This window comes from Xenopus laevis, chromosome 6L (genome assembly GCF_017654675.1).
Source record: "Xenopus laevis strain J_2021 chromosome 6L, Xenopus_laevis_v10.1, whole genome shotgun sequence".
NCBI classification, from domain to species: Eukaryota; Metazoa; Chordata; class Amphibia; order Anura; family Pipidae; genus Xenopus; species Xenopus laevis.
The window spans coordinates 74,017,641-74,032,997 of NC_054381.1; the positions used below are offsets into that span (position 1 = coordinate 74,017,641).

The 15,357-nt window shown below is 38.6% G+C and overlaps 1 protein-coding gene across 4 annotated transcripts in view; it reads left to right on the plus strand.

The window, feature by feature from the left end:
• marchf6.L (membrane associated ring-CH-type finger 6 L homeolog) overlaps positions 1-15,357 on the plus strand; it is a 73,979-nt gene that overhangs the window by 40,759 nt on the left and 17,863 nt on the right. For all 4 annotated transcript variants that reach the window (XM_018266128.2, XM_018266129.2, XM_018266127.2 and 1 more), the window contains 7 exon segments: positions 1,714-1,772; positions 2,623-2,703; positions 4,205-4,273; positions 10,092-10,166; positions 11,466-11,600; positions 12,379-12,498; positions 12,594-12,694. In XM_018266128.2, the coding sequence (XP_018121617.1) occupies positions 1,714-1,772; positions 2,623-2,703; positions 4,205-4,273; positions 10,092-10,166; positions 11,466-11,600; positions 12,379-12,498; positions 12,594-12,694 (640 nt within the window).

Sequence of the window (15,357 nt, forward strand, 5' to 3'; positions counted from 1 at the left end):
ACCCTCTAAAGTTTACCCATGTCAATTAGCCCAATCGTTTATAGAATAATTTAAGTTTTAAAAAGACACACATCTGTTAAGTTCAGGTTTTGCTTTGTAGCCTTTGAATGGTTTATGTAGGTTTTCATAGAGTTAATCAGTTAAAGTGGTGGTCCACCTTTAAATTAACTTTTAGTATGTTTTAAAATTGCCAATTCTAAGAAACGTTTCAATTGGCCTTCATTTTTTAATTTGTATAGTTTTTGAATTATTTGCTTTCTCCTCCTGACTCTTTCCAACTTTTAGTCCCGCTACTATTCATATTCCAGTCTCTTGTTCAAATTAGTACATGGTTACTAAGGTCGTTTGGACCCTAGCAACCAGAATGCTGAAATTGCAAACGGGAGAGATCCTGAATATAAAACAAAATAACTCAAAAACCACAAATAATTAAAAATAAAAACAAATTGCAAATTGTCTGATTATCACTCTTTACATGATACTTACAGTTACCTCAAAGGTGAACAACCCCTTTAAAGGACAAGGAAAGCACCAGTATGAACACTGAAAGGGAACAAAAAATTATTCCACAACCTGCTATTTAGTATCTGTCCGTGTGAATGCTTTTCCAGCAGCTCCAGCACTTCCGCTCTGTCACTTGATATGTGTCTCAGACAAAGACCAAATGCATGCGCATAACATACAGTTCAGGCTTGCCTATAAAAAGATAGTAGGGCTTTAATCGGTTCTGCTGGGCTAGCACTCGTCTTAACTGGGCATGCGATGCGCTCCCAAAGTGGATCCAAGATGGCGGCAACATTACAGCTAACATTGCTGTTTGAGGTCTGACTATCTGGTTAGGGAACACTTTTTTGAGGAATGGACATAGCGTTTGGGAAGAGGGAATTGGGGTCATTTATTAGATGATCTACCAGTTTATAGCCTTTCCTTGTCCTTTAATGCTTCCTGCTGATAGCTGTCCTTTACACGTGTTACATGTCAAGTAACACCAAAAAGTGGCCCATGAGCTTACTGACCCATATATGGGGCTGACCAATAGCTGGCTAGAAATCAGTCAGGTATCTATTGTGCAGCTAAGAAAATCTATTTATTTGAGGGTAGCAATGGGCTGTTGATATGGTCATCTACCCATGATTCTGCATAGGCCCATCTTATGATAAATTAGTTGGTCCACTTGGGATGCCAATTTGGGATAGGGATGCACCGAATCCAGGATTCTGCCTTTTTCAGCAGGATTCGGATTTGGCCGAATCCTTCTGCCTGGCCAATCCGAATCCTAATTTGCATATGCAAATTGGGGGCAGGGAGGGAAATCACGTGACTATTTGTCACAAAACAAGGAAGTAAAAGATGTTTTCCACTTCCCACCCCTAATTTGCATATGCAAATTAGGATTTGGTTCGGTATTTGGCCAAATCTTTCACAAAGGATTCGGGGGTTCGGCCGAATCCAAAATAGTGGATTCAATGCATCCCTAATTTGGGCAAAATCTGCTTTACGTGTATTCCAGTTTCTGCAGGACGGAATAGGCTTGACACAAATATGGGAAAAAAAATTCTAGATTCTTAGAATCAGCCATGCTTTGTTCTGTCAATGTTTTTGGTTCTGTGGCCCATGTAAAGCTGATTTTCTGGTTTTATTATTACTAGATACATTTGTTATTAGAATCTTGTTTTATGTTTACTGTCAAATGTATCACTTTTACTTTTGCAGCATTTTGCCCGTATCATATTGGCCACTTTTCAGTTGTTGGCCTAGGATTTGAAGATTATGTAAGTATCAATTCAGGATGTTTTTCATTTGATTTTTTGTTTATTGGGGGGAGGGTTCCTGTATTAAGAAGTATTCAAATCTTAGATAAATCTCAATTTCTACCATGACCAGTGGCATTCATGACCCATTAAAGGGTCAGTAAGTTCCCCTGCTCAAAACTTGTTGACTTATATTTTAATCAAGAAACAATCTATGGTTTTTGTTATTTCTTGAGCCAAACTTGAGCTATTCCATGTTTGTTCTCGTGAGGTAGATAAATTATTAGTGCACAGATAACCCCATTCAAAGTGGACTTCTGCTTATCTGTGTCAACTGGTAACATAATTATCTACCCTTCAGAAACCAAACCTAGTCAATTCCCTAGTCAATTGATTTGTCATGATTAAAAATATAGGCAAATAGTATTTGTAGCCTAATCATTCAACTCGTATTCACCTCGTATTAAACAAGGGTTTAACCCCATCATGGTGTTTTGTGTGAGAACTTTGGTTTTCATAACCCCTTTGATCACCATTCACAAATTTCTGTCGACAGGTATTTGTAGCCTAATCATTCAACTCGTATTCACCTCGTATTAAACAAGGGTTTAACACCATCATGGTGTTTTGTGTGAGAACTTTGGTTTTCATAACCCTTTTGATCACCATTCACCATTTTTTGTTGAATGGGTGGTGGTAAATCTGGAGCACAGATTCTGCCAGTGAAAAATGGTGGCATGTAGTCAAGGGTGTTACGGCTACATGATATTTTTTGATAGTACTGCAGCAATTGAAATGCCATGCATGCTATAGTTGCTAGGCCCTGTTGCTTGATAGCAGAATGTTGGTGAAGTAACTTTTCTCTTTCCAGGTAAGAGCATCTCACTTTGAAGGCCTTATTACAACACTGGTTGGATATGTTTTGTTGGCAGTCACTTTAATTTTATGCCATGTATCCTTTCTGTAAACATATAACTGATACTCTCAACAATACTCAAGGTGCCTGGGGCGCACTTTGGCACTAGTGCTATATTGGCGAAAGGGAGTTTGGGGGGGGGGGGACTAAAAAAGCATTGCCAAGTTGTATTTCCTTGGATGCCAATATACTTGGTCTGGCTCTAGTATATCTACTTACATAAATGGTTGCTTAGGTGCACTGTACACAAGTGAAAGTATTCCAGGCCAGCTATGTTGCCTGTATTATACAGGGTGGTGTTAGTATGTGTCCTGTATGAGTATTCTAATGTAAGCAGGAGTCTGCAGATACTATTTTGAAGAAGAACTAAAGCTTAATTAAAGAGGGCAGAAAAGTTGTTCATTATTTCGGTCTTTTATAGCAGCCCAGGGCAACCAGAGCAGATGATAACTGCACATGATCTTTGCTGCTGTTAGTTACCTGAGCTTAGGAACCAATGCACAGTGTACAGTATTGGAATATAAATATCATAATATAAGACTGATTAGTAAATCAGATTATTAGTACAGAGCAACTCTGCAACCAGTGCAGTAAGCATTTGAATTGAATAATCAGCCTTGTTCCAATATGACAGGCAATCCAAGATGGCAATAAGTTCATTATAAAATGTCATTTCTAGCCATATTAATTTTTAGGTGTTTGTTCTTCTTTAGAGATGTTTAGAGGTAAACATTTGTCCACACCTTAAGGAGGCAGTATACTTTTCAACATGAGTTCAATGAATATGACTTATGCTGAACTTTTTATCACAAAAAAAAAAAAGTGTTTTGTCGTGTGAACTGGGTAAACGGGAAAATGTAACCTACTCCATGTTCATGTGTTGCAAGTTAGATAATACCAGAGCTCAGATAATTCCCCTGCATAATGGGCTGTTTATCTTTGCACTAGTAATTGAATGATACCTTGCAAGGACAAAACATGGAGTAGCTTCATTTTATTTTAGCTCAAAAACCCATTTTTATTAAAACAATTCAGAAAAAAAATATTTCAGTACCATTCCTTTTCATTGAACTTGTGTTATACTGCCCATTTAAAAATCCTTAAGAGGACTTAATGGTTTTGTATGCATGGGGGTCTACTTTTCTGTGTCTTTGCAGGTTTAAATCATAATGGCTGTGGAAGTCTTTGAAGAGAGATCTGTCCATGAAATATAATAGCATCTTATCACTTAAAATAAAATATTCTAATATTGAAGAAACAAAAGAAAAGTAAATATACCAAATGAGGTGCATAACCTGAACCTTATTAAAATATAGGGTGCAGATGGGCAGTATTCAAAGCTCTACAGATCAATGGTGTAAAGCAGTGTTTCTCCCAGTATGGCTCCTGCTTCTTACTGTCCTGCACTCTTTTTTTAATAGCTAATTTTCTGCAGTGTAGTCATGTAAAAGAACAATTCTACATTCTTATATAATTGCCTTTATTTTAACATAATTAGATATTTTTGAGAGAATGCTCTCCTTAACAGAATTTCCAGGGATTAGCTGCAGTTGTAAAATTTCAGCGCTCCCGTCGACTGTTGGGGATCTGCTACATTGTTGTAAAGGTAACTTTTCCTGAAATAAATCATAGCTTTTTGTTTATTTGTTGAAACATCTATTTGTGTATAACTATTGTGTAGTAGGGAGTTTAATTGTTATACTTACTTGCTTGTCATTAGGTCCTGTTGAAAAATGACTGGTTTTAAATAAAATTAACTATTCTTTAGATTGTAAGCTTGTGCGAGCACGGCCCCAAATGTAATTTTTTTTTCTCAATAACCCTTATTTCTCAAGCAGCCCTCCTGTCAGTGCAGACTTTGTGGAATTTGTCATCCTTTACCTCTGGAGGCAGGTCAGAATAAAGCTGTTGACTCCTGGTCTCTCCTCCTGTATATATGGGCTGGCTCCACCTTCTCTCCTCAGTTTTTTTTTTTTTTTTTTTTTTTTTTCAGACATCACTGATATATATATTTTTTTTGTCGAAAAGGACTCTATAGCACATTTAGGGACACGCAGATCTGTCTAATAGGTGCAACAAAAGCAAGCAGGCATGTACTTAGATGGGGCACCCAGAGAGGATTGCCTGAAGCCATATGTGACGCGCAGAGCTGTCACAGGATATCAACCTGTAGGGTACGCAGAGCTACCCGCACGAATAAAACAGGTTGTACAGGAGACCCCAGACTACCAGTAAGAAACGGACACAGGCCTTGTTCTGCTATAGCCGGGTAGTATAACCCTTCCCCTCACATAAAGAGAGGTAGCAGAGTAGACAAAGAGCATAGGCTAAATGCTGAGGAGAGCCTGGGTCCTGTTACTCTGGTAAGGGAGTCAAGGCAGCAGAGTAAACTGAACGCTGCCACATACAGGCTGCGAGAGCATAGAGGAGAAATTCCCCATATGCAGTAGTCTGACCATGCCTTTACATGCGAGCGGTTTCTAGGCAATGGGGCACACAGGATACTAAATGCGGCAAGGACTCCTTCGCCATTCCAGCAGAGGCTCACTGACTTTCCAAGATGGCACCGCATAATCACGCCACAAACAGGGAGTAGGAGGTAGCGCAATAATCGTGGCACTCTCTGATCACGGAAAGAAGTAGACACTGTATAGAGACGCTTTTTAGTTGATTTAAACTAGTGAGAACACATAATCACTAGTCAAGGAGACAGACCCCATTATCACCACATGGGGGGTGCAGGCAAAGTGAATACAGTGCATTGCCCAACTAAAAGAATCATCAATGGAGATAGCAGATTCCCTAGCTGGTTTGAGAGCAGACATTCAGACCACGAAGAAGGCTAAGAAGCCAGATAGATTACCCAAATGTAAGAGTTGCAAGCACTCTTTAAGAAAGTCTGAAAGGAACTACTGCTCAGACTGTAAAGCCAGTTCAAAAACAAAAAACAGAAACACAGGGGCCACTGGTATTGTCCTCACAGCCTATGCCATCACAGGCAGCAGAGGGACCTACCTCAACTCCCAATACAGAGGAGAGGAGAAATTCACCTGGACCAATTCTACCAGCACCAACAACACCAACCACCCCTCAGTCAGACACGGCAGAAGCCACTAGGTTTACACCATGGACTCAACCAACACCCAAGTCCCCCAGCTCAGGTACCACCTCAATTTGGGGAATTCTTACAGTGGACCCACATCATCTACGGGAAATATGCAAACAGGTAGACAGACAAAGAAGCGTAAGGCTCCAGTAACACTAGATTCCTGGACCAGAGGACCACCAAAAGAAATGGGACAGAACCCCCAGAGTGGACTTGGAACTGGCCCGTCTGTGCAGACATACAGCACTACCAGCCGAGGAGGCATCCACCTTGAAGAGATCCTATGTCCAGGCTGCAGCAATACTGCATCCAGCAGTGGCGTCCGCTGGGCTAGCCCGCACAGCCAAACACTGGGCACAAGATCTAAATCAACACCCTCCTTCATCAAGACAGGAAATGCTAGTAAAGGTAGACCGACTGATGACTACATTCACGTTCCTTGCGGAGGCCGCCATGGAAATGACCAAACTAGCGGCAAAAGCAACAGCAAACGCTTTAGTCACGAGACATGCTTTATGGCTCAAACACTGGTTGGGAGATACAGCACTGAGAGTTCTATCTTCACTATTCACAGATGACTCACTCTTTGGCTGGACCTCAAGCAGATTACAGCAGAAGTAACTGGAGGGAAAATTTCCCCTCACAGGAAGGAAGCAAAGATTTGACACGCCAAACAAGTTTCCCAATAGAAAGGTTTGGTCAACACAGACCAGACCTTTTTGTCCCTTTCGCCCGAACTTCAGGACATCTTCATCCAACCAGACAAATAAGCTTAAAACAACGTGGCACCAACAAGTCCGTACCAACACAAAGAAAACAACCACCAATAGAAATTCCTCGGCCTGACTTAACCCAGAAGGGGCAGACTACAAAGATACTTCAGGGAATGGGAAACGCACGTAACAGACACGTGGGTCCTAAAAATAATTCAACAAGGCTACAGAATTCCATTCTAAAGTAGTGTCCCAATTCCACATTAACCAGGACATTTAATTTCAATCCTTTTGCCCACAACCAACACATGAATGAGAGAAATTACTTCACACACTGGTGAGAGCACTAAAAATCTATTTAAAGAGATCCTTGTCATACAGGCGATCTGACAGTTTGTTTGTTTCGTATGCTGTTACACACAAAGGGCTAGCTGTATCAAAAAGAACAATTGCTCGTTGGTTAGTGCAAACAATCAACACAGCACGACTATCAACAAAAGCCCAGACCATTTGCAGTAAAAGCCCACTCTACGAGAGCACATAATACATCATGGGCACTTCACAATATGGCAAAGCAACCACCTGGGCTTCACCAAACACTTTTTTATAAAATTAAATGTTTTTGCTTCAGAACCTGCTGCTTTTGGCCGAAAAGTTTTACAGGCTGCGGTAGCATAGTGAGCATGCATATTATGCTACGCAGCCTAGGGTAATACCCACCCTGATAGGGGGACGGCTTTTGGACGTCCCACAACATCTGCACTGACAGGAGGGCCACTAGAGAAAAGGAGATTTTGCACTCACCGGAAAATCCTTTTCTCGTAGGCCCGAACTGACCGTGCAGTAAGTTCCACCCAGGCTGATTTTAGTATGGGCACAGGGACCTCTTTCTCGCTATCATTTTACCTGTTGTCTCTTGGTCCTCTTTCTGACTATGCTGTCTCCACTGACTGAGCTTTACAAAAGAACTGAGTAAAGAAGGTGGAGCCAGCCCATATATACAGGTTGAGGGGCCAGGAGTCTATCAGCTTTATTCTATCCTACCTCCAGAGGTGAAGGATGACAAATCCCACAACGTCGGCACTGACAGTTAGGGCCTACGGGAAAGGGATTTTCTGGTTAGTACAAAATCTCCTTTTGTTAGATTATTGTAAGACCCCTGTTCATTATAAGTGATTGTAAAGAACTGTGTAACTTGCTGGTGCTATATATGTTAAATAAATAAATAATAAGTAATTATTCTTAAGTGGGCAAGATCTCATTCTGATACCACTATAAAATCCTGGTTAACAGCATTTCTGTTAGCCCTACAACTCTGTAAATTTCTAACTTTTCCTAAAAGGGTAGTATATTCCCTTTGTCAAAATGAGTTCAATAAGTTAGGCTTGTGCTAAACATATTAAACATAACAGGGCAAACTGGAAAATGAAAGCTTCTCCATATTTGGTCCTTCCAAGTTAGATAATTAGATAACTTCAATTCCCTACCTTGACCAACATCCCCTTTAAAGCATGAGGCGGGCAGCAATGTTGTAATTTGACTGAATGCCTAGGGTTGAGCCAAACTGAACCTGAAACCTCAATGTCATAGATCTGCACCTAGATGCCATGTTTTTTTTTTTTTTTAGGTAAAGCTGTCAGCTTTGCCCAGGTTTGAATCTGAAATTTGGAGTTGGGATTCAGTTAATTTTTCATCTGAATCCAACAGTTATCAAATTACTGCATCCCTAGAACACTGAATAGATGAGTTTGTGAACAGAAAAATATTAATAGCCTTCAGAATTAGTCAGCTTTCTGTTTGCTGATCTAATCATGTTCTGTTTAAAAGAGGCAGAATAAAAATGTAAACAGTAAAGACCAAATAATTTGAAAAAAATGACCAACTGCAATGTTTTTTAGATTAAAATCATTTAACTTTCCATTTAAGCACTGAAAGATTATTAGAAGACTCAAAATTGAAATTGGTACATTGCAGACCAGGCTGTATGTTTATGCAAAGAGGGGCCTGAACAACAATAAAAATGTGGACTGAGTACTGAAAATCTTGCATTTATTAGAAAAAAATAGTACATTTTAGGCCACACTGTATATTTGTGCAAAGAAGACCTGGACTGAGAACCAAATACAAAACATGTAACCAGAACTGCATAAGACAAACATTGTTACCCAACTGACTATGAGCCCTTCAGTTCCACTTACATATTAATTGTATGTATATTTATATACCAATATTTTTATTTGCATTTTAGTAAATATAAACAGGTGACATTGACATAGTTTGAGCAATCATAAAATTGAATTTAGTAATATGACGGTGTCTATCTTATAACAATTACATCAAAATGAACTCAGTTTAATGTATAACCTGTAATCAAACCATTGCTATCCCCTTACAATTTACTCTTGAAAGTTTATTAATAACAATACAAGTTTTAGCCAATTAACTGGCAGACAAAAAACCTGAGGTCTCACATTCAATGCGTCTCACATTACATGGTAGGGTGTTCATGGGTTAAATGCTTAAAAGTGCTGTTGGGCAGTTGTATACTAAATCTATATTCAATCCAGGGGGTCCAAACCTGGAGGTATTTTTGATGGGAATCAAGTATGGGAACTATAATCCAGTCGATTTTACCTTTGGTGGCATCTATGGAAATTTGTTTTGTTTTCCAAGATTTTGCAATATTTTGTTTAGCTGCTGTCATTATTAAAATAAATAATTAAAATTGATTTGAATTCAGTGCATCTGTTTTTTTTTACATAAAAGTGCTGTACTGGGATGCTTTGGAATTGAAATATTAAATAAATCATGTTATATATCCTGATCCAAAATCTTTGGACTATTGGGCATTGCATATATGCATATATGATACATAGTTCCTTTGTGATTACATCCCCTGAAGCATCTGTTATCGACTGAAGGTATAAATTGTGCTATTCGAGCAGGAACTAGATACCACCTAAGCAAAACGTTATAATTTGTTTCTAATAGTGAAACGTTCCTGGAGGATCTCCTTACATTAGACCATATTGATTCCCAATCATCTAAACTCATTTGACAGCCTATGTAATTTTGCCATGTTTGAGTGTATAGGATTTGTTGAGTATCCTTTAAGTTATGTAATTGTATATATATTTATATATGTCACAGTATATATTCATTTTTGGACCTTATATCCAGAATTTTTTGGGACCTATCCGGGGTTATCCGAAAGAAGGATCTTTCTGTAATATGGGTCTCCCTACTTAGTCTGCTAAAAAAAATAATTTCAACATTAATTAAACCCAGTACGATTGTTTTGCCTCCAATAATGATTACTTTTATGTTATTTAGGATCAACTACAAGCTACTGTTTTTTTTATTACAAAACAAAATGAAATGTTTTTTAAAAAATTATTATTTTATTAGAATACAGGAGATGGCTTTCCTGTAATTCGTAGCTTTCTGGATAACTGGTATCTGGATAAAAGATCCAATACCTGTACTAGGCAACCTTTTGTCACTCTGGTTTGAATATACTGTAACATGAGCCATGTATATCTGTCCAGAATAAATTTTTATTGTGTGTATAAGAAAAACTAACCATTTCCTAATTTGCCTTCAAGGTGTCTTTATTAGTAGTCGTTGAAATTGGTGTATTCCCCCTCATTTGTGGCTGGTGGTTGGATATATGCTCATTGGTAATTAATTTATCTTTTCTGATATTTGTTTTTATTGTGTGTATATATGCATTGGTATGAGAGCGAGAAAATATCAAATATAAATATTACAAAATGTGCATTTAATACAGCTTATTTAGTTTTTTCTAACTTTGGTGCTTATTCTTTGTCTGTGTGCGCTTTGCATTGATTTTTAGTTATTTTCTATATATACACTATATATTTACTATATACTAATATACTATTTTAGCTGTTAAATTGCAACAGTCCACTGCAACCTTTTAAATTTTTGCATTTGTTTACTAATTGGTTGAAGGTGATTTACAGTAAAAAAAGAATTGCTTATCAGTTTATATGGGCAATTGCATTTGTTCAATTTAGCACCTATATTTTGTAAACGAGCCCTGATAAATTTGGCTCCACCTGGCTGTTCCTGACTAGGATGGGGAATATGTAAATCATCATCGACCCCATGACATCACTAGTCATAGTGTAATATAACTTTCACCGTGACCTGACTAACTTAATATTACCTATTCCCTATAAGAATAGACACTTAGAGACAGATTTATCAAAATGTGAGATTAGTATTCACCACAGAAAAACACATTAATTTTCTATTTATTCCTATGGGATTTTTAGAATCGTATTTATCAAATGGTGAACTCTAACTTTCAACCCATTGATAAATTCTAAAAATAACATAGTAGCGGATAGAAAACAAATGAGTTTTTCTGTGGTGAAAGATTATCTCACATTTTGAAACATCTGCCCCTTCGAGCCAGTAGCAACATGGTGATATGTGTATGATCGCTGACTGTGGCCACTGAATAAAGAAGAATGTTGAATGCTGAGTAGGGGCACAGATTACAAAGAAATGTGTTTTGAACAGTGGTCTTTAACATTGCTTGCTGTGTATGGGTGCTGGTCAGTTTCCATGGTTGCTTCATGATATTCCTGTTCATACTTTAATATAAATGGGTGCTGAGAAATTCCACTGCTCAAAATGTGATGTAAATTAGTTATTTGCAATGTCACTGATCACAGGGCAATATGTATGTGTGCTGGGTAATGTCCCTTGTCACAAAGCATTGATACATTTGATACTGTGTGATTCAGCTTAACTGCATATGTGAACTTAGTTTCTTACAGTGTTGCATTTCAAACATCCATGTTTCAGCAGTCTTTTGTGCCCAAAGACAGTCTTAGTTATTCAAAGCATCCAAAAAAAGAAAGCAAACAGATCAGCAGTAATAGACATTCATACACATAATACATTCTATGATTATCAACCTGTTCACAGCTATTGTTTCTTTTCAGGAAATGTTTGATGCAACCTTAAAAGATAGAGAACTGAGTTTTCAGTCTGCTCCTGGCACAACTATGTTTCTTCATTGGCTTGTGGGAATGGTTTATGTGTTTTACTTTGCTTCATTCATACTCCTACTAAGGGAGGTAAGTAATAATTTTACGGCAAAGGTGATATCAGGTACCTTTCAGTGTACCTTTCAGTGTACATGAGGGATAAGAGAATATTAAAGACATTCAAACATCAACAATATAGGCACAGAAAGGAGAAATGATGAAAGAGCTGGTGCAAATAAAATATATGGGCAAAGGAACATAAGGGATCCTTCATACTTAATGGTTTGTTTTCCTTATGGATTTTCCTAATGCAAATATTTGTAGCTAAACATGTATTTTCTATTTGCCTTTTCCCCTCAGGTTCACTGAACCACATTACAAATCATTGTTGCACCTACATGTTCAGACGTTGCTCAGAAATCTGAACCATCCGCATTTCTGAATGACAGTCTCTTGACATGCAGGTGTCACTGTGATTCTTGTACACAGCACATTTCCTCTGGAAAAACTTTGGGGGGGGGGTAATGTATGGAGGGGATATAGACTGGGAAAGTCTTGCAACCGGGAGTGGAAAGGCATATGCGGGGAAGGAATTGTTCACCGATATTATGTCAAATGGAATGTTGGAAAGAACTTTGACGGAGAGGTGCTGCTAAGAGAATGTGAATGTCAGGGTACATTTTGATTTGATTATTTAATTTGAGAAGAGGGTCTTGGTGAATGGGTTGCATTAATTTGAATGAAGGGATTGGCTATTCCTTGAAAATATTGTTGCAAATAATTATTTATTCATTTTTTCATTGCTCTCACTGCCAATTTTTCCAAAATATTCTTAATCGAGAACATTTATTTATTTTGTTTATTTTAGGTTCTAAGACCTGGGGTTTTGTGGTTTCTAAGGAATTTAAACGATCCAGATTTTAATCCAGTCCAGGAAATGATTCACCTGCCAATTTATAGACATCTCAGGAGATTTATTTTATCAGTGGTAAATGAACCATGTCTCCTTATTTTAATACAGTATAAAACAGATGTTTATTTCATATGAATTTTTTTTACAGTATATTTTGTTTTTCTCTCTAGATTGTATTTGGCTCAATTGTACTACTTATGCTTTGGCTTCCAATTCGGATAATCAAGTATATGCTGCCTACATTTTTACCATATAATGTGATGTTGTACAGGTATGTAAATACAACATGCATTGAAAATTATTGGGGGAAACAACTATACCAAAAATATGCTGTTTATTAAAGTAATGTCTAAACAGTTAAATAATATATATAGCCATAATGCCTCAGTCGGTTTGACTAATCAAGGTGAAGGGGTGATTTCCAAACATTCTAATTTATTTATTTATTTATTTGAATGAATTGAATTTTTGTACACTAAAACTTCTGAATTTGACTTGGGTAATGGAAAATAATATTTATTAAGTGCAAAAGATTCGTAAAGCTCAAATGTAAAACTTTGTCATCTAAAAGCTGCCACGTTTATGTAGAAGCCAATGGAAGCTGTCTATGGTAATTTAAAGGCAATTTTTTTTCAGTGGAAGTATTTCAAATTTTTCGATCCTTTGAAAATTATAGAGTAAAATTTCAAGTTATTTGAATTTGCATTTATTGCCAATATTTTATAAATAAGAAATGCAAAGTCTTACATTAAATCCGCAGAGTGTGTTTGCGTCAGATCCAGTGGTTTAGGACGTGAAAGGAGATTACTGCCCGCATCAGGGGCTGAAATCTTCCTGCAAATTTTAGTAGGCTGTTTTGGCCCCGTGTGGGCCTAGCCTTAGTAGGAGAAACCAAAGCTTTTCTGAAAGTAGTTCTATTGTGAAGTACTAGCTCTTTTTGAAAGCACAGGATCAGGCACAATGAGACGAGAGATGGCTGCATACACACCAATATTGCAACTTAAAAAAAATACCAATTTGTTGGTTCTGGAATAAAATTTTATATGATAGAGTAAATTTGTAATGTAAATTGTGTAATTTAGAAATAAAAACTACACGATAAAAATCATGACCGAATAGGTGTGTATTTTTTGACCACCTACTATGTTAAAATTTTCTGTGGAACATCTGAGCATTTCTAAAGATGGCTATAAACAGACAGATTAAAGATGCCGATATCAGTCCTTTAGAACGATTTGTCATCTTATCTAACCGTGTGTGGGGGCTTCTGATGGGCCTCCGATCGATATCAGGTCAAAAATTGGCCTGAAATCGATAGGGCAGGTTAGATTTTTCCTGCGATTGAGGACTGCATTGGCTAGTTGATGCAGTGCTATAACCCATCGGTGCCTATTCTCGTTGTTGTAATCCGATCGTTCGGATTAACCCAATAACGCCCTGCCATTGGTAGGCATATCGGGGAAAGTTCCACTCGTTTGGGGATCTCGCCAAATGAGTGGATCTTATGATGTATGACCACCTTTACTCTGCTGTGGGTTGGGTACCAGTGGTAAGTGCAGTGGGGGGTGTTGGGCAGGAAGTTAAATGTGGAGACATAGCATCTGGTAAAGGATTTTGTTCTTTTCTCAACTTTGGTTCTTTCCTTGCAGTCTTCTGCCCAATTAGACCTATGCAGGTCTTCAGATATTTAATTAATTATATGATTGTCTGAACTTTAAAAATCATATTTATTGATGATTCATTTAAATAACTACACAATTATTTATTATTTGCTATAACCCTCAGCTGGAATGAAATGAAAATGAAGGCTTATCCATAGATTCCAGTGAATTACCTGCAGTAATCACATTAAAGGACCAGTAACATCAAAAAAATGTTAAAAAAATTCATTAGTACACAATGAAAAAAAACACCAACACAAATTATACTTTAAAAAAGCAAAGTCTTTATTAAGAACTAACTTACAGAAATTCTGCTTCCTGTCTTGTACAGAAACGGCGAAAGGGCGACCATCCATTGATCGGCACTTGATTTTTCCTCCCTGGCTCTCTGCTGCTGGATCTTTTAGCTGCCACATTCTGTGCTTTCTGTAGTACAGCAGCGCTTCCAGCATGAACTTTCTGCAGATCTGCGGTGCCTTGCTCATCCGTTCCAGCCTCGGTGCAATTACCAACATCCCCGAGGCGCCGTCTGCATTCGCTAATTATCCCAGATCTATGGGTACAGGATGGGAAGGTCCAGACATTAAAAGCCGGCTCTGGATGCTGCTGCTGCCCTTCGCCTCTTGAGCCGGTTGATCTCTTACTGCTGCCCCTGCGCACCGGCACCGTATCTTCCTGGCCCAGTCTCCCCTCTTGCTGGCTGCCCGGGAACAACTGCCGGCGAATTGCTTTGTTTGAATTCCATTTCCGACGCATTACATTTACCTGCGCACCGGAACATGCATTGAGTTGTGCACAGATATTATACACACGGTGGAAGACACGGTGCCGGTGCGCAGGGAAATGGAATGCGTCGGAAATGGAATTCAAACAAAGCAATTCGCCGGCAGTTGTTCCCGGGCAGCCAGCAAGAGGGGAGACTGGGCCAGGAAGATACGGTGCGCAGGGGCAGCAGTAAGAGATCAACCGGTTAAAGAGGCGAAGGGCAGCAGCAGCATCCAGAGCCATCTTTTAATGTCCGGACCTTCCCGTCCTGTACCCATACATCTGGGATAATTAGCGAATGCAGAAGGCGCCTCAGGGATGCTGGTAATTGCACCGCGGCTGGAACCGATGAGCAAGGCACCGCAGATCTGCAGAAAGTTCATGCTGGAAGCGCTGCTGTACTACAGAAAGCACAGAATGTGGCAGCTAAAAGATCCAGCAGCAGAGAGCCAGGGAGGAGAAATCAAGTGCCGCTCAATGGATGGTCGCCCTTTCGCCGTTTCTGTAC